The sequence below is a fragment of the Pterocles gutturalis genome, unplaced genomic scaffold (assembly GCF_000699245.1).
Source record: "Pterocles gutturalis isolate BGI_N339 unplaced genomic scaffold, ASM69924v1 scaffold43076, whole genome shotgun sequence".
NCBI lineage: Eukaryota > Metazoa > Chordata > Aves > Pterocliformes > Pteroclidae > Pterocles > Pterocles gutturalis.
This window is the reverse complement of record NW_010099562.1, coordinates 1-18,216: the sequence shown is the minus strand read 5'-3', so window position 1 is coordinate 18,216 and position 18,216 is coordinate 1. Positions and strand designations below refer to the sequence as shown.

The following is an 18,216-nucleotide window of genomic DNA, read 5'->3' as shown; positions in this document are numbered from 1 at the left end:
GATGCGGGGGTTATTTGAGTGGTGGGGGGGTACCGAATGGAGAGGGGGGCTGCTTTTGCAGGGGGTTTGCTGATCGTTCCCTGACGGCTCACAAGGCAACACTCACCCGATTTCTTCAGCGCTGATCCCCCAGGGGCATCTCCAACTCAAGCATCTCTGCCAGGCTGTGCAAGATGTCTGAACCCCACCAAAAATGCCCAGTTTGTCCAGTTTTGGGGAAGGACAAGCTGGAAAGAATGAAGTTTCTTCCCTTCACTTTTAGCCTGGGAACAGCCAGTGTATTTGAGAGGGAACGGTGAGTCTTCCTAGGGAGGATCACCGAACTCTGGGATGCGGATGTCTCCTGGCTTCCCCTCAGAGATGCTCTGGGGACAGTGGGAAATTCCCCACCCCACATCAGAGAGCTCAGCGAGTTACTGCTGCCCACAAAAAGACAAACATCCCACCCCCCTCGCCTGTAGTACTTACTTTCCATTCTCTTTGTGCACAGAAATACATCACAACCCTCTTCTCTCTTCTCTTCAGAAAGCTTTGAGGCTAATTTTATGGACCATAATTCCTCAACACACCCCTTGGGGGGGAAAGACAGCCTTTTGTTACCTACCTGCCTTCAAATCCTCTTCACCTGGGGTCACATTAAAGTGTTTATAATACCCAGAAAAATACTCACTGTGCCTGCAAATGGGTGGGAAGGAGACAGAAATAAAATGAAAATCTTGCAGAAATCAAGATTAAACCTGAAAATGGGAGGAAAAAGCTTACATGCATCCTTTATCTGGGTGATTTGCAGCAAACCTGCAGGTTGGTTAGGGAGAGGTGGCCCCCAGGAGCAAAAGGGACCCAACTGCGGGTCCCTTCCCATCGCTCCTTCCCTCTCTGGGTGCCCTGGGATTGTGCTTAGCTCAGCTGCCTTCCTGCCTCAAATCCCTTCAAATCCACCCAATTTTTCTCAATGCACCCCACTGTGCTCCCAGCTTCCCTCCCTGTGTCCCCTCATCTCCATTCCCCTCTCCACCCTTTGGCACAATGGACATCACATCCTGGGGCTCTTTAAAAATGTTTGTCATCACATAGGCTTTTGAACAGTAACTCCTGGGGTTCATGTATTGAGGGTGAGGGGCATCACAATCCAAAAAAAAAAAAAAAAAAAAAAAAAGGATACAGCAAAGAAACAGAACCAGCATCACCTGCTAGCCCTGAAGCCACAGAGGGATGGGACACTTGGCATTGATTTTTTAACATTAATTTCTTGCACCTTCTGCCATCGTGTGGCCAGTGGAAGAAGGAACGACGAGAAGTCAAGGGGAATGCATTGATTTATTGCTCCGCACACTTATTCACCTTTTGAGGAGTAACACAGACATTTTCAAGTTCATAATTGCTTCAAATACATATTTTGTTAAGCTGACCACTTTATAAATCATTTATTTGAAGATCTGAGTTCTCAGGTTAAGCCATTTTCTAAAACACAGACATTGTCTCACCAGCATGGCAGGGGGAGAAGGAAGCAGTCCATCGTTTATTGGCTGAAAGAACTGGGAAAGCTCGGTTACAAAACCTGATCCCACATCACTCCAGCAAAGAGAACCTGCTCCATAACACGGCACAACAAACACCCGTATCAGCCCGAAGTGCTGCTCCTTCAAACAAAGGTTGGATGCTCAGGAGCTGCGTCGGGAGAATTTATCCCTCTGGGGAAGGTGGGAGAGGCAAAGCACAGGATTGAACCAAAGCTCTCTCCACTCCCCGCTTTATTGCTGGGTGGTTAAATTAATGTGCATCATACCCAGGAGGAAATGTGCTGCTTCTACAGCCACTGTGAACATTTCCCCCCAACAGGCGACACAATCACCTCCAGGAGCGTGGTGGCTCGCAGGAGGAGCTGGGTGGCCGCAGACCACAGCCCTTGGCAGCAGCTGCTGCAGCGGGAGGCAGAGGTGCTTGTCAGAAAGGCACCAATGTCACGACAATCGGTCACGATACACGCTGGTGGGCTCTCCCTTGTGCTGGCCGTAGTCCTGCGTGCCCCAGCTCAGGGCAGGAGCAGACTCTCAGCTTGCAGCTGATAGAGGTGGAGGTCCCCTGGGCAGGGGAAGGTGAAGCTGATCTCATCCACTGAGGGAAAGTTTCCACGTTCCCTCGGATGCTGGGGCCACAGGGAGGCAAAAAGAGCTCAGGAAACCCTTCATACCCTCAAATAATTTGAAAGAGGGCTCCACTGACAAGGGTTTCAAATACTGATCAGGTTCCTTTGTCAAATAACAGATTTTGTCACCACCTCTTCCCCCGTGCTGCCGGCCGTGGCTCCACCCCGAAGCACAGGGCGAAACCAGCCCCGGAGCATGGGAGCTGGGCGAGGGACAGCGCATGTAACCGCTGTGTTTGCTATTTCAATGTGATTAATTAATGAAGATCTGTAAAACTTCACATCCAAGCTGCACTGGCGTAGCTGGCACCTAAGGAGAACCTATAAACAAACTGCCTGACAGAGAAAGGAGCAGCACAAGCGCTGCTCAAGGGATCCGCTGGCTCAGCCTAGAGGAAATTCAAGTGCCTGCCCGTGTCCACAACTGCTGTCCACAGATCCTGGGAGACATACCTGACCAAAGCCAGCTCCCTTCAGGATTGCATTACCTGCCACCATTGCTCATGTTTAATTTCCTCCGATCAACACCTTCCTGCCAAGCCTTTGCTCTGAAACCCTTCCAGCTCCTGACAGTTGCAGCAGCGGCGCACTGCAGACCGTAAATACTGCAAAAGGCAGCGACAGGTAGCTCAGCACACACGAAGAGCAGCTTTCAAGAGTGTCTCTTAACCCTAGGATCTACAGATTCAGTATTTAGATTAAATGACAGCAGCAAGTTTAGCACCTATGGATCTGTGCTGCACTTGTGGGCACAAGAGCATCCTGCTTGCACAGGAAAACCAGGAGGGAAAGGGACCAGCCTTGGTTTAAGGTCTAGTCAGAGCAGAGAGAACACCCCCAAAGATACAGAAAAATAAAAAATAAACAAATCCTCTCCTGGTTCTAGCATTCCAATGTTCCTAATAACGAGGGGATTTGCCTTTGATCCTTGATCACTGTGGCGTGTCAACGTGCCAGCCTCCGATTTATCCTCTCAGCTCCCAGGAGCTGGCAAGGCACCTCTGTATTCCTTACCTTCCTGTGCAGGAGAAGCTGGTGGAAAAAAGAAAAGGTCAGCCCCACCGAGCAGCCAGTGTGAAGATGCCCTAACACAAATTCCTGCTTCAGAAAAGAGGAAAGAGCAAGCATGGTAGGAAATCTGTCAGCAAATACCGTAGCTGCTGAGCCTTCGCCCTTGATACACACACAGTGCGACCGGCAGAAAGAACACAAACACGACGTTACTGGAAGTCAAGGAAACGCGAGAAATCCACCCCTCATCTACTCTCTCCTTCCCAACATGCAGATCTTGCTACTTGTCCCTTTCCTTCTACCCTAAAGCTTCTCAGAAATACCCAATACAGCAGGTTCTCTCTCCAGGCCACCCCCAAGCAGCATGGCTTGTGGTGGTGACAGTTATAGGGGTGCACAGTATGTTTAGGAAAGAAGTCCTTGAAACACGCCAGCAGCTCTCAGTTTGAGCAGTGGCATTTTCATCAAATAGGAACCATCGATTTCTATTCTCTCTAGAAGGGGAAAAGGCCAGCCTGGGGTGAGATAAAGCCGCAAAGATTTCCATTCTGCTCTGCTAAAAAAAACCAACCCAAACCCTAGAACTGCCAGGTGACAAAAAGGCTGAACACCAGGGAAATAATGCCAAGATTTCAAATCCTGAAGGCACTTGACTGGCAGAGCACTTCACATCAATAGGTGCTGGGAGCACTTCCGGAGGTGTGATTAACCCTGACTCAGCAGAGCTGAGACTAGCTGGAGAGACCAGGCTGGGTGCACAGCCAGCTGACCGTGCTCGAAGGCAGAATAGGGTCCCATAAAGCTCCCAAAACCTTTGGCTTCCACCTGCTCCCTCTCCTGAGCGGGCACCGAGAACGGCTTGGAGAGAGCGGAGGTGTCTGAGGTATGTGCAACATCTTCGGCGTGGAGACGCAGCGGCTCGGAGGTGCTGGAGGCTGACTGCCTCTCCACGGCGGGGCTCTGGGCTAAGCCTGGAGCCCCAGCAAGCGCGCGGTGTTCAGCACATCATCTCTCGTCAGGTAGCAGCCACAGAGCTGCCGGTACCCCGTGAACGCTTCCCGGCCGTGCAGGACACGCCAGTTATCTATGAAGAGTGCCTGCAGGGGAAGAGAAAACACTCTCAGGAGAAGGGCAACCATCGCAGGCAGGACAGGTTGCAGAGCTGGCGACCCCCAGAGACTGGAAAAGCAAGTAAGGGCATGACCTCTCCTGTTCAGCGCTGTCAGACTGCACAGGAGACTGTCGCTCGACGCTTTATGTGCTCTAGCAGAGCTGTTTTACCTGAAGCCAGCAGTTTTGCTCTGCTGCTAACTGCAAGTTAAAACACGACAGCCAGCAAAGCACAGAAATCCATTCTGGGCTGGTTTTTTGCAGAGCCTCTGCAATAGTTCACCAGCAACAGAAGCTGGCCACCTTCAGCCTCCACGGTGCCGCTTCCACCCCAGGCATCCCTGGGAACAGCGTAGCGGCTCTGATATGATCATCTTCCCTGCTGGACTGTTTCATTTTTGGGGCCCTGGGCTCAGGCTGAATCTTGACCCCGTAGGAATAAAACCCCTCCCAGCAGACAGAGCTGGAGGAACAGCCCTTGCACGGTAACACCTTCCAGGCCACAACTGCGGCTCTAGCCCTTCAAGCTCCTCCAAAGCTGCACCCAGCATCAGCCTTTAAACGCAGGGCAGAGCTTCTCCCTTTCAGTACCAGGGTGGGCTAAGGCACCTCAGCCATTTCTGGGACGGTGAAGACAGCCTGGGTCTCCTGGGATTTGTTGGCAATGTCAGGGTTCAAATATAACCTCAGAGCACAGAAGAAAATTCAGCTTCTCCCACCTTTATATTGCCATCAAAATAAAATTTTCTTCTGGTAGAAGTTAAGAGTTAAGTGTCCCCAGCCTCTTTGCTGCTCATTTCAGTGACTGGAAAGATCTCCCTCCTCTCCCCTAGTCAGGGCTGCCCTTCCTCTGAGGCAGAGTTTGAATTAAACATTTCTGCCTTATCTAGAACTTCAGATTCTTTTAGGACAGTAGCAACACACAACGGATGCTAGTACTGTAATACAGGGCACCTTCAACAGCTGTAAAGAGGAAAACTGCAGCATATGGAGCTTGCTTGCAGCATTTACCTCGGTGGTAACAAGCCCATGCATCCAGAGGAGCCCCCAGCCTCCCTCCTGTACCGAACACAGCTGAGCCTCCCCACGCCAAGTCCTACCTTGCCCGGCTTCAGCTTGACCCACAGTTCATTTTCTGGTCTCCTGAGCTCTGCGGTGAGTGTGCGGTGAGCAGCATACCAGCGATGCACAACATCGTAAGGCACAGTGTTGATGACAGCACGATCATAATTATTGTATCTGAAAGTAAAGGAGAGGTCAGAGAGTGCCCACGCGGCTCCACGAGCACTGCCAGGTATTTCCCGAGGGAACCGGAACAGGTGAGACTGAGGGTTGCTCAGAACAAGAGCAAAGCCGTCCTGGCCGGCCTCCTGCACTAAGCTAAGCCAGAGATGCAGAGAGCAGCCCCAGTTTCCTTTGGAAGGGGACCAGCCTGCGCTCTCCCCATTCCCCGTATGCCGGGCTAGGCTCAAGAGGCTTTTTCAGAGAAGGGCTGAATTCTGCTGCCTCTCAAATGAAGCGAGATGAGGGCACGGAGCTGAAGGGGGGATGACAGGAGTGAAAAATCAAAGCTCAGCACTGACACTCGTCTTTGTATCAGTAGTTCTGACGTTGGAATCCACAGCCCAGGAGGAAACCCAGGGTGTTTCTGTGGTTTCACCCCTGCCCCTCACACACACAGTTTCTGGTACCTTCTGGAAAAACATCTGCTCTCCTCCCCATGAGCAAGGGGAGGTATTGGTGTTACCTGATCAGATAGAGCTCGTTGTTCCAGGGATAGACATTGAGGACCGGCCCGACTCCGATCATGTGGTTGTGACAGTCTCCCACGTTCTCAACGTACTCGTGCTTCAGCGGCACCTTGCTGAGCAGCTCAAATTGATCAGGGGCTTGCCGGAGAACCTGCTCTGCCGCGTAGAAACCATCCACCAGCAGCGTCCGCCCGCCCGTGCCCTCGTGCTTCAGGCAGTGAAACACCTGGATGCTGCATGGGCGAGAGAATCAGAGCACAAGAGAAAAGAAACCTTGTCTACCTGTCCCATGGAGAGAAGGAGCTCCCCGCGGACCCAGACAGCTGGAGACGGATGCACCACCCCTCTCTGATGGTTGCAGCACACTTATTTGTAATGTAATTCATTTCCCAAGGCCTGCCAGGGAGTGGAGACAGACCAGCAGGAGATGGCTGTACCTGCCATTTCTTCAGGCCCAATCTCACACATTTTGCTCTCTGAGAAGAGGGCCACTGCCCACACTGCCTCCTAAATCAAGTGCCGTGATCTGGGGGGACTTCACGGGGGGTAGGATCAGGCCCATGTCCCAAAGTCCATCCAGGCAGCAGGATGCAGAGGTTCAAAAGCATAAAATTAACTTCCCTAGAACATCTTGGAACAAGAGGACCATTAAGTGCTGGTTGTGCTGCTGAGTTTTGCAGGAACTAAGAGCAGAGTCCAGGGTGACTCTCGCTCAAAGGCACGAACATCACGGTGTCCCACAAGCACTCAGCAGAAGCCCTTCACGGCCACATGCTAAAGACCGTTTGGAAAGCCTGGAGCAGAGGAGCCCCTGATGAGAAGCTTACCTACAGGGACATCCCCTACCTAGGGGGAAGCCCTTCTATCCTCTACTCTTGGCAATAATTTACCTTGAGGCTTGTCAGATTTGGCTGATTTCAGCCAAAGCAGTGGGGGAAAGAAGACATTCAAATGAACACATCTTTCTGGAAAAAACCCTCACTTCACTTAGAAGCAGGTCAAAGATTGTTTCAAGTGCATTGGAAGCAAGCCTGAAACAGTCTGGGAAGAAGGGATTTCTGGCAGAGAGGGGGGCTCAAAAGCCAGAAATTCATGTTCTTCCTGCACAGCGAGGGTTTTGCAGAATTGCAAGCATTAAGGGTTAGCCCCACTAACTTCACCCATGCTGTCAGCGCTTGATATACTTCAGCTAGCTGGAGATGAGAATGCACCTCCCTGAAGGGAACCCCACCAAGTGGAAAAGAATAAAAAAAGCTAATGAGTGCTACAGTTCTGGCACGGAGCAGTTTAATCAAAGCTCTTTTATAAGCTGAAGTTCTGATTACTAATTACTTTTTAAATTTGATTTTTGGGGAAGATTTTGTGAGCTCCTAAAACAAGCGACCCGCGCAGGTCACAACAGCACGTAGGTGCTGCAGTCAGCTGTTCACCCAGAACAGGGAAGCCAACTAGATCTGGCCCAAAGCGTGCAGCAGGACCTACGCTTTACACACACACACCGCTAGCTCCACAGGGCACGCCAAAATCCTCTAACTTTGCTCCTGACACTGAACAAATGCTACCACCCAGAAGGTTCCTGCCTGGCTGGGCACACACAGCAACGCCCAGGGGTCTGGGGGGCTGCTCTGACCTCCACATGCAGCCAACACACCTCACCCCTTAGGCCTCCGCTGCTTTTACAGCTCTGCACCACAGATCCTTCCTGTTCAGATGTTTAGCCAGTTACCAGCCTCCCTGGGGAAGAGCTAATCCTGCCCTCGGGCAGGAGGCGTGGGCTGGAGGACTGCTCTTTGCAGCCCTAGCTCCAGAAGAGATCACCGTGCTTCCATCGGTTCTCCCCCAGGGCATTTCCCCATGATTCCCCTCTTGACTGAGATGAAAGCAGACAAAAAATTAAGCTAGAAATGAAGCCCAAGTCTCTTGCACTCCATTGCGAGCCACGATCAGGTCTGCTGCCTTTCTTTCCCCAGCTGTGTATAAAACTCACAGCCCGGAGGCTGTATCAGAAGAGCAGTTTGCAGGCGAGCATTTGGGAAACAACGCTGTAGCTAAAACTGCTTTTAAAATCAGACAGGCGTGAACTTCGAAGGGCCGGGGAAGCCTGGCTTCGGACTACCTACAAGGCTGCACCACTGCCAAAATGCAAACCCCAACCTGTCTGAACCGAAGCAGAGCAGCTGCAGGGAGCAGATGTGGGCACAGCCCGTCCATCAGCCACCACTCACAGCTGGGGAGGGCTGAGAGACGGCTACTGCGGGCTCCTGTGCCCGGGTGAGCTATTCTCCCTCCGGCCCTGGAGGCTACCACTAACAGAGCTTTGCACAAGAGAGACAGTGCTGGTGTTGGCGAGGAAGGCTCGCTCCAGGTCAGCGGGATGAAGTCAAAGCAAACTTTTCCAGCAACTTTGTGCAAGAGCTGATACGGGGCACTGGCTGCAGGAGGAGCTGAGCCTTGCCAGATGGACCCAGGAGACAAATCAGATCAATTTTGCTCATTTCTGTGAGGCTGGATGCTGTGTGTCACTCCAGAACCCAGGAGGGTGATTTCAGAAGAGACTGTCAGATAAGCCCCAGGGTAGCCCAGAAATGACTGCAGCGCTGAGCTGCCTTTGTGGCTACAAGGACTACCTGAACCACAGCAGCAGCCAGCTATCCAACAGCCAAGTCCTTCACCACCTGCATTCTGGAAGACCTAGAAGTTCCAAGTACAGGAAAAAATTATCTACAGACTACCCCACCCCACAGGGATCTGACAGGACCCAGAACTGCTGCGTGACTGGAAATCCATCCCACCAGCAGCACTGGAGACAACAAACCCGTGCCGCTAGAAACAGCACCACTGCGAATCGCTCCTGCCTTCCACACCGTGTGTCTGCGACCCAGCAGCTCACCCGCAGGGCTCCTGGAAGTAGGTTGTATCCGTGTGCCGGTCCAGAGCCAGCTTGGTGTAGGCGGTGTCTCCCCGGGAGAAGTCAGAGGTGAAGTACCACATCCTACCGTAAATGGTCTCCCTGCAAAAGAGGCGGGGGGTTAGCACAACGCACTGCGGGGATCCGTGCGGTGGTAAAGCAGATCCTCTCCTGCGTTTGAGGTTACTCTACTCCATCCTACGGACAGACTGAATTAAAGCAGAACAACTTAACGAAATTCACATGGTCAAGAGACAGAGAGACAGTGCTTCTAGTGCCTCCTCCAGTATTCAATTTCTCTCTTTCTTCCCAAAGAGACTGAGGGCAACCAGTCTTGCTTCCCCTCCACAAACAGAGATCTTGTTCCACACCAAACATCAGCCCCAGTCAAATCACGGAAGCCACTGAGTGACACGAGGAGTTGCCAGAGTGCAGCTAGCCCTTGCTGGGACCCACTCTGGGGTTTAATAACCCCACTTCTTGCTCTTAGGGTCCCACATTTTCCCCCCACCTGCCCCTACCACACTCACAGAAGGGAACAGGCAGAAGACAAGGACAAAAAGCACTAAGGGGCTACAGGACGAGGGTCCCTGGAGAAAAAAGGGGGCTGGATATTCCTTGGACCCCTCCTTTCTATCTGGAGTGACTGCTCATTAGCAGAAACCCCCCCTCCTCCAACAGCCCAAGGCAAGTTAAACTGTTCCTGCAGCTCGGATAAAACCCAGAACTCAAACCCTGGCTTGCCATGGTGTTGGTGTGTTTGACACAAACACAGAAGAAACATTTCTTAATATTATCCTTTAGGGAGAGCTATAAATTGTTTTTGATCTCCGTGGCTCCCAGGGCCAGGGCTGCCCTCCTAACCTTTCAAGTCATAACAGGAAATGTCTCTCCTCGCAAAGCTCAAGTCTTGCCAGCCTGGCTATTTCCTCTAGTCCCTCCTCTGTGCACAGTCCCGCTATCACAGCCGTCACCACGTGCTCGAGGCAGCTCCGAGCCTGAAGACTCCAGGCTCTCCCCTAAAGAGGTTGGATCCCCCAGTGGCCAGGGACTGTAGCAGACCCAGACCTTTTCTCTGCACACCAGGCCACACTGCATCTACCTTCACGGCTCCTCCACAAAGCCGTCAGTGGCCTTCCCAGGGCAGCACTGGTTACCTGATTAAGCTGACTCTTTCTGCTACGATTTGTGTGTCCTCTTTGGTGGGAGCGACATTCTCCACAAAAGCAATCCCATATAACAAGAAGTTTTGCAAGAATTCCTTCAGCCCCTCGTCTGTCTCCAGGAAACTCTGGCAGTCGACGGATGGGACCTGGGCTTGGCGGTAGATTTCTGTGTTCCAGAGAATCCGTGGGTGCATGACCTGCTGCTTCTGCCCCTCGTAGCTGTTCTTCACCAGCCACTCCAGCCCGTACCGTGTCACATGCCCGTCCGGCCCTTGGACAAGGGAAAAGAGTGACAGTCATCACAGTGGCACTCAACAGCCCCAGAGCGTGGTCAGTGCAACCATCAGTCCAGGGCAGCCCTCACCCTTTTGATTCTGTCTGGTAACAGACTCTTTGCACCCTGATGCCACTCAGAATATTATCTAGTTAAGGCCACAAGTCCTAAAAAGTGTTGTCATTGCTGCAACAACTCCAAATCCAGAGCTCAGGTTTTCAGCTTCAGTGGCTTTGTTTTCTACTGGCAGGACTCCAAGGAGAAGTAAAGCACCGAAGACAAGCCCGTAAATAAAGGTAAGCTACAACCAAAGGAAGAAAGCAGCCAGGAAGCTGAGGAGAAGGGACAGAAAATGTGAATTCTCACCAGGGATATCAGCTCAAACAGGACAGGGTAAGGAAGAGAAAAAACAACCATTTCCTGACCAGTCTGTTCCCTGCCTGCATTACTGCTGTGTTCAAACAAACCAGTAAAATACCCAGATACTCACATCTCTGTCCAAAAAGGCTGGGGAAGAGGGGGGAGGAAAAACAGACACAAATTTGAGCCTGAGGTGTGTCTACAGCAGCAGCGCTGCTCCGAAGAGCAGTGTTTAAAATCTGCTTACAGCTAAAGCTCCTCCCAAACCAGCTCCTGATTTAGAGGCTGCCCTCTCCCAGCAAACCTAAGGGCGGGCTCCCTCCAAGCAGGGCTGGTGGTCGCTAAAACACGCAGCGTCTGGTCACTTTGCCACTTACAGGTGAGGAAGAGTGTGGTCTCATCCACCCGGACAGCCTTGGGTTTGATGGCCAGGTCCACGCTCGCCGTGTCCAAGCTGCGTTGGTTCGTCTTGGCGTTGTAGCAGGAAGCCGAGCGGCAGTGGTCCCGCAGCCAGACAAAATCGAAGCGCATCAGCGTGTTTGCGTACCTGAGCTCTGCAAAGGAGGACAGGCTCAAAAGATGCAGTGGTGCTGAGCGCCCACAAGGTACGACCCCCCAGGATGCAGAGGCTGTCGCACCATCACCAGGCAGAGCACCATCACGGCCAGCCTGGCTGTCAGTGATCTCCCCGGCGTCTCCCCTCTTCCCGAGCCTACAGGCAAGCCCACCCTGCAGCAGAAGAAGGAGCACGGCTCCCACACATCCTGGTGACACACTTCTACCCACCACCTCTCTTCAACAACTGCGAAATTCAGAGCTGTGCAGCAGCTGCTGTACCTAACCCACTTATATACAGCTGGGAGTCAACTAAATCAACTCCACAAACATTACAGACAATATCAAGAGCTTGATGCAAAGCTTTGACATCCATTTAACATCACGGTAAAGCCTCATTCCATCCTGGGGCAGCTCAGGAATACTCAGAGCCCTTCAGAAGGGAGTCAGAGGCAGGAGGAGAGCCCTTCCTGCTCTCGTCCTACTCTGCTTTGAAATCCAAGTACCGAGTAATTCCCTTTGCTCACAAGTGACCTGCAGTACCGACACCCCACTGGCCTCAGCAGACACCACCCAGGCAGACAGACACCAGAGCGACCCAAACAGGCCACGGGGAAAAACACACAGGCCTCAGTTGCCATGCCACCCCAAAACCAAAAGGACAGCAATCAGCACCAGATGGTGTTTCTAACTCACTTGCTGGGTTACTGCACACTAAGACACACTCCTGGGTTTTTCTTTACACAGTCTCACGGGGAGGTGGGATTTGCATCAAAAAGCTTTTTGGTGCTGCCCCTGCCTCCCGCTGCTCCTGCCATCCAGCCCCGCAGACAGGACAGGCTGCTTGCAAACCTGCTCCCCCACCCGTGTTTTACGCATCAGGGTTTGAAGGAAAACCTGCACAAGTGGGGGAAGAGAGCTGGGCCCCCACCAAACCAGCCATCCTGCTGCCAGGCACAGCCACAGGTGGTACACGAAAAATAAGTGACTGGCAGGGCAAGGCTCAGGTGTAGGTATCGCTCTGGAATCCCTCAATCTGATTTCTGGTTTAGCATTGCCCAGTTTGTCGTAAAAGATTTACCAGCAGCAGATAAACCTGCTCTGTCCTGCCTCTGGGAGTTCCCAAAGGGAACACGAAGCACAGACTCCAGCATCCATCCCCATTTCAGAAGGGAAAAAAACCCCCAAAATAAAAAATTAAAACCCTCCAGGGGAACAAGGTCAGGAAAATCTCACTCCTCTCCCCAAAGCAGATCCATGCACACCCAACACACCTACCGAGGTGATCACCATGTAGCTGCCAGGCACACTTGAGGGACTCTGGGGCTGTGTGATGCCAGCGTGCAGCAGCAGCGGGGACAGTCCTTCTGTCATGGGGCAGCCACAGTGACCGATGTCTGGTGCTTCTGCTCAGCCGGCACGGCACCTGGAACAAACCCGCCAGCCTGCGGCACCACATCCTGAACGGCCAGAGAGAGGGAGAGGAAAGGACAGGGTGAGCTGGCTGCGCTACTGCATCCCGGTGTCGGTCTCTGTGCTGGGAAAGCACCTCTGGGAAAGCTGCTCTCACCCTCCACCACTGGAATTCACTGACAAGAGGCGAGTGGGAACTAGTCCGTTGAGAAGGAAGAAAAGAAGTGGGCATGATGACTGGCAGCCTGGCCAGAGAAGAGAGTCACCTACCTCCCAGGCACCGTTTGGACATGAAAAATAACTACACACAGGGTTTGGAGAGTCTCCTATGAAATATCTTCACTGCCAAGTCCAAGTACCAGGGTCACGTCTGCGTTCTCCCAGCGACACCGCAGTCAGGCACGCAGGCAAGCTTTTCCCAGGACCTAACATCCACGTTTACTGTTAGCACCACATGGATTATGTGCCAATTTCCACAAAATTGGGTGCTTTACCCTTGCTCAGACCAGCTGCAGGAGATACTTGGTGCAGACATCACCAGCACCCTGGAGGAGGGCCACGAAGTTGCAGGTGGAAACTGGCTGCCCTCAAAAACTGCAGGTAATGGGAGCAGCTGGGAATTCACCCTCAGGGGCTCAGTGAGGTTTTTTAAAACAAACAAGTTATCCAACCCCTGCCCACCAGCTGGAAACAGAAGGAGGAGAGACCAGGGTCTCTCGTTTATTTTGTGGCCACCATAAGCCACAGCAGAAAACAAGAAGAAACAAAGGAGATCCGAGGCTTTCTCAGGCAAAGCAGCTCCAGAAGAGCCAGCTACCTGTTCAGCGCTCTCTGGTGTAAAATACCGGCAAATCCTCATCTGCTGCAGGTCTTGGCCTCTTTCTGGCTTTCCCAGTTTGAATTCACCATTCCTGGACAACCGCAGGGATCAGCGAAGTATGGAACAGTGACCTTGGTTAGAGAAAGAAGAACTAGAGGAATCCAGTAATCAGGGTGGTTCTAGAAAAAGTACAAAAGGGAGAAAGTCTCTGTTTCCTCTGAAGGACACACCTGGCACGGAAGAGAAACCAGCCGTGGTACCCCCTGGGCTGGAGATGAGCAGGCGATTTCTCAGGGGGAGATGTGTAGCAGCTCTTCAATACAAAGAGCAAAGGCAAAACCCCGACAAGTTTTAAGATGTGGAGCCCCAGCCTAACAGCCCTGCCATGCTCACGGAGGTCAGCTCTAAACCCAGGAGGATTTTAAGAGTGCTCTGGTCTGAAGCACGTAGGAACACGGTATCACTGGATAAGACACAGGCTCAGAAAGCGTTTCTTATCCTCAACTTTTGATTTTCCTTCATCTTCTTATCTGAAGAGCGCAGGCAGCGGTGCTCTGGCTGTCCAACCTGCTTCTCCTCTTCAGAGCTGACTCAGCGCAGAGATCTCCAAAGTTGGGAATAACAATAAAATCAACAGAGGTGCCGTGTTCTAAGGGGGGAAGAAAAAAGGCAGAAAGATTTTCATAAGGAGAAGGTGGTTTGAGACGAAGGCGCGCGCTCCTCAGCCAGCTTGGCTGCAGGGTTCTCGGCCGCAGCCTGTGTACGAATCGCCGACAGCTCCAGTGCTGCAGGAAGATTTCATCTGGGAAGTTTCTGATTTCTGCGGGTGCTAAAATGCAGCACTCACTGCTCAGCAGGCTGCAGGGACCAGGCTGTCCTGCCAAGCAGCCAGCTTGGATCAGAAGGCGATGTTTCCCTCCCCAGAGTGGGAGGGGAGGCACCGGGAGCTCCTCGCTTGCTGCCCGCCACCTGCAGTAACCAGGATCTCTGCCGATGTGACCGACCCCGCGCTCCAAACGCCGCTGTGAAGCCCATGAAACTCCTCATAGATGCTGACTGAGCTGCAACGTCCCAAAAGACTCCAGCATCCTCACCACAGACAGAGGAACTGGGGCACTGGAGAACTTCCACAGCCCCAGCCAGATTCCCAGGCACCTGACGACACACCAGAACACTTTCTCTCCCCTTTGGTGGTCTCCAGCCAGAATATCTGTTTTTGGAGAACTGCCAATGCCAAGTTCTGGGAGAATGCTTCCCAGCCCACCCCAGCTCTGAAAATTTAGCACAGGAAAAAGAATCAGCCAAATTTGATACGCAAACTTAATAACTAAGTGAGGAAAATCTGCAGCAGTAGAACACCAGGAGCTGACTGTGATGTTTACTGGCTTTACAAAGCCTAAAGAAAGAATTTAACTGCCTGAACCGAGCGTTGCAGGTTGCAAAGCTGAAGATTATTCTCTGAGAAGGACACAGAGGAGGGAAGACTCTGTCCAGTTTGGCTTTTGGACAGCAAGGATATCCACTAACCCAACAGAGGGGGGGAAAGACGCAAGCTTGTGTGCACACGCCTGGTATCGCCTGACACAGGACCCAGCACCGATAGGAAAAGCTCCTCTCCAAATCCATTTAGCAAGCGGCCTCTGCCCGGGGCAGCTCCAGCCGGAGTTATCTCTTTCTGTGCACGCCTCCTTTTATCTCATCCTCTTCCAATATCAGAACTCACCAGAGAAGAAACACAGGTAATGGTAAGCGACTCAGATATTTAATCTAATCACCGAGACCTCTTGCTTTCTGCTGCTCCTGCTGGAAGCAGACACCACACACAGCTCATGGAGGAGCCTGAAATTAAATCTTTCCAAGAGACACTGAAAACTAAGAGGAGTTGAAAACAACAACAAAAAATCTATATGATTAGAGAGGATTTACATTTTTGTCTCTGCGTTTGTCTAATCGGCACAAAGAGCTCTCTCCTGGCTGGAATTCACTCTGGGAACAGCTCACCCTTTCCCCAAGCCCTTCCGTCTACCTCACCTTTATGCTTCTCCTCTTTATGTTGTCCAGCTCACCTGGGCAGCAGCGAAATGCAGCAGCCAAGAGGTTTCAAGGCAGAATTTCCCTTGAAATTCAAAAAGAAAGGGCAGGAGGAAGGAGACATTAAACTACCCTGCACACAAACACAAGTGGACTTTGAGACGGGAGAGATGTTCAGTTACCAAGCCTGCCCCTCCGCCCGAGCGAGACAAAATCCCGTGGAGACACGACATGGGAATATCATCTGCATGGCTCATCCCCTCCGAGAGCCCACCGCGGGGTGGAGGAAAACCAGGAGCATCCGCAGAACCCATGCGAGAGGGTGGACAGGAGAGACAGAGCTGTGGGTGCTGGGGGGAAACACAGAAAACTCAAATAGATTGTCATTGGAGGAATCAGTAGGTCAAGAGAGGTTCTCCTCCCCCTCTACTCTGCCCTGGTGAGACCGCATCTGGAATATTGTGTCCGGTTCTGGGCCCCTCAGTTCAAGAGGGACAGGGAACTGCTGGAGAGAGTCCAGCGCAGAGCCACAAAGATGATGAAGGGAATGGAGCATCTCCCTGATGAGGAAAGGCTGAGGGAGCTGGGTCTCTTTAGCCTGGAAAAGAGGAGACTGAGGGGTGACCTAATTAATGTTTATAAATACGTGAAGGGTGAGTGTCAGGAGGATGGAGCCAGGCTCTTCTCTGTGACATCTAGCGATAGGACAAGGGGCAATGGGTTCAAGCTGGAACATAGGAGGTTCCACTTGAATATGAGGAAAAACTTCTTTACAGTGAGGGTGACAGAGCACTGGAACAGGCTGCCCAGAGAGGGTGTGGAGTCTCCTTCTCTGGAGACATTCAAAGCCCGCCTGGATGCGTTCTTGTGTGATCTGATCTAGGTGTCCTGCTCCGGCAGGGGGATTGGACTAGATGATCTTTCGAGGTCCCTTCCAATCTCTAACATTCTGTGATTCTGTGTGATTCTGTGAATTACCGTAAGTCTCCTGAGAGAAAAGACAAGAGACACGCTGTGAAAGGAGGAGGAAGGAAGAGCGAGCCTCAGGAGGGGCTCGTCTGTCCCAGAGACTTCCCGCCTGGCCCCTCAGCAGCTCGTCTCACTGCTGACACAAGAAGCATTTGAAGTAATTTGGTTTTTAAGCTCTTTGATAAAAAGCCACAATTCCCATTTGGAGCAAAGAAAAATGCTGAGCTGGAAAAAAATTAGTAACCAATTAGTTTCAGCAATGGAAACATCTATGGAAGGAGAAACCTCACAGATCCATGGCCTTCAGCCAGCTTTTAGCCAAAACCTTCCCGGACCAGGGCAGCACCAGCATCAGTAGAGCTGCTGCGATGCCCCAGCTGCTGGTGCTGGGAACAGACCTGTTTCATCACCCTGTGACAGCATGGCCAGCCTGTTTCTCAAGCTTATTTGGCATCTGGAAAAATAAAATTCTCTGTTTTTCATTAAGCATTTCCACACATTCAGTTGCTTACACTCACGCATCCTTTTGCATTGCTAGAAGCATCTGGCTAAAGCAAAGGTTTCTGATCCATCAGAAACAGGGAAATGTCAGTAGCACAACAAGCCCTACACTTCAAAAAGAGAGAGAAAGAGAAAATAGATTTTTTTTCAAGGCAGCCTGAGCAATACTGTGTCTGCAGATCTCAGACAGGCCACACATCCCGCTGGCCTCGTGGCTACACACAGCTCACTGAACCCAACATTTCCACCTGCTTTGGAAGAGGCACCCAACCACCACGCAGCGCTGGGGCGAAGGGAACACGGGGAAAAAGAGGAGAGCCGCGAAGGCTGAGAGACAGCTGCTGCCCCAGAACCCGAGGAGCGAAGTACACCAACCCCGGTGACAAACCCCGTGGCAGGCCAGGCCCCCCAGGGTGGCAGGCATCTCTCAGACACAGACACCCCCTAGCCAGCGGAGTTAAAGGTTTAACAGCCCGAGCTGACCTAGCTCACCGACTAATTACATAAGAAACAAAAGGCAGACTGGCTGTCCCCTGCTGAGAAAGGCTCCTGCTCCCCAGCAGACGACTCTATTAGATCTCAGCTGTCAGGAATCAGATTCCCCTTCCAGCCCTTCCCCGCAAGGGATTTCAATTAAATTAGGGCGCTAATAAAGCCATCCCAGACACTGCCATCTCCACAACTACTCTGTTTTCCTAGAAGTAAAGGTAATTATCTGCTCACCCCACGTTTAGCACCAACCCCCTGACTCCAGACCCCCCTTCCCACACCCTCATTGCCGTCTCCTGTTTGCAGGCTCCTCATCTATCTCAAGCAGAGCCTGTTCAGGCTGCACAGCTGCACACAAACGAGCTCTAATTCTTTTTTTCCAGCAAAGCAGCCAGCCTTCATGGCATATCCCCCACAGGGATACTTCTTGCAGTAAACTCCCATCATCAAATCACCCCATTCACCCGCTCCCAGCCAGGCAGCTCTCCCGGGCAGGGAGGGGTTGCCTTTCACCAGGGAAGGAGAGAAAACAGCTCTGCCCACAAGCTGCCCTCGCCTGCAAGCTTTCCCTCGCAGACTGATGGGATCTGGTGTCTTAATCCCCGTCTGAACCCCGGGTCAGCCAACGTTACCTGTGCGAGCGCGGGGCTGAGGCAGGGGAAAGGCAGTGCGAGGCTTCAGACGGGCTCTGAGCAGTGACAGAGGGTCTCTG

At 52.1% G+C, this 18,216-nt stretch overlaps 1 protein-coding gene across 1 annotated transcript; it reads right to left on the bottom strand.

Moving 5' to 3' along the window:
• Positions 1 to 4,100: 4,100 nt before the first annotated feature.
• TMLHE (trimethyllysine hydroxylase, epsilon) lies at positions 4,101 to 17,036 on the bottom strand. The gene is made up of 8 exons (XM_010076581.1): positions 16,990 to 17,036; positions 12,560 to 12,744; positions 11,104 to 11,280; positions 10,084 to 10,363; positions 8,909 to 9,028; positions 6,015 to 6,251; positions 5,368 to 5,506; positions 4,101 to 4,254 (listed from the first exon to the last, which is right to left on the bottom strand). The coding sequence occupies exons 1-8, from the start codon at positions 17,034 to 17,036 to the stop codon at positions 4,123 to 4,125; spliced, it is 1,317 nt and encodes a 438-aa protein (XP_010074883.1). The 3' UTR covers positions 4,101 to 4,122.
• Positions 17,037 to 18,216: the final 1,180 nt, after the last annotated feature.

Bases quoted from the DNA above. Each gene is read 5' to 3' on its own strand.
- TMLHE (XM_010076581.1), bottom strand. From the start codon at position 17,036: ATGCGTGAGTGTAAGCAACTGAATGTGTGGAAATGCTTAATGAAAAA. The intron at 9,029-10,083 runs GTAACCAGTGCT...CCTCTTTTGCAG, and splicing joins GAAAGAGTCAGCTTAATCAG to GGAGACCATTTACGGTAGGA. The intron at 6,252-8,908 runs GTGAGCTGCTGG...TCGCCCATGCAG, and splicing joins TACTTCCAGGAGCCCTGCGG to CATCCAGGTGTTTCACTGCC.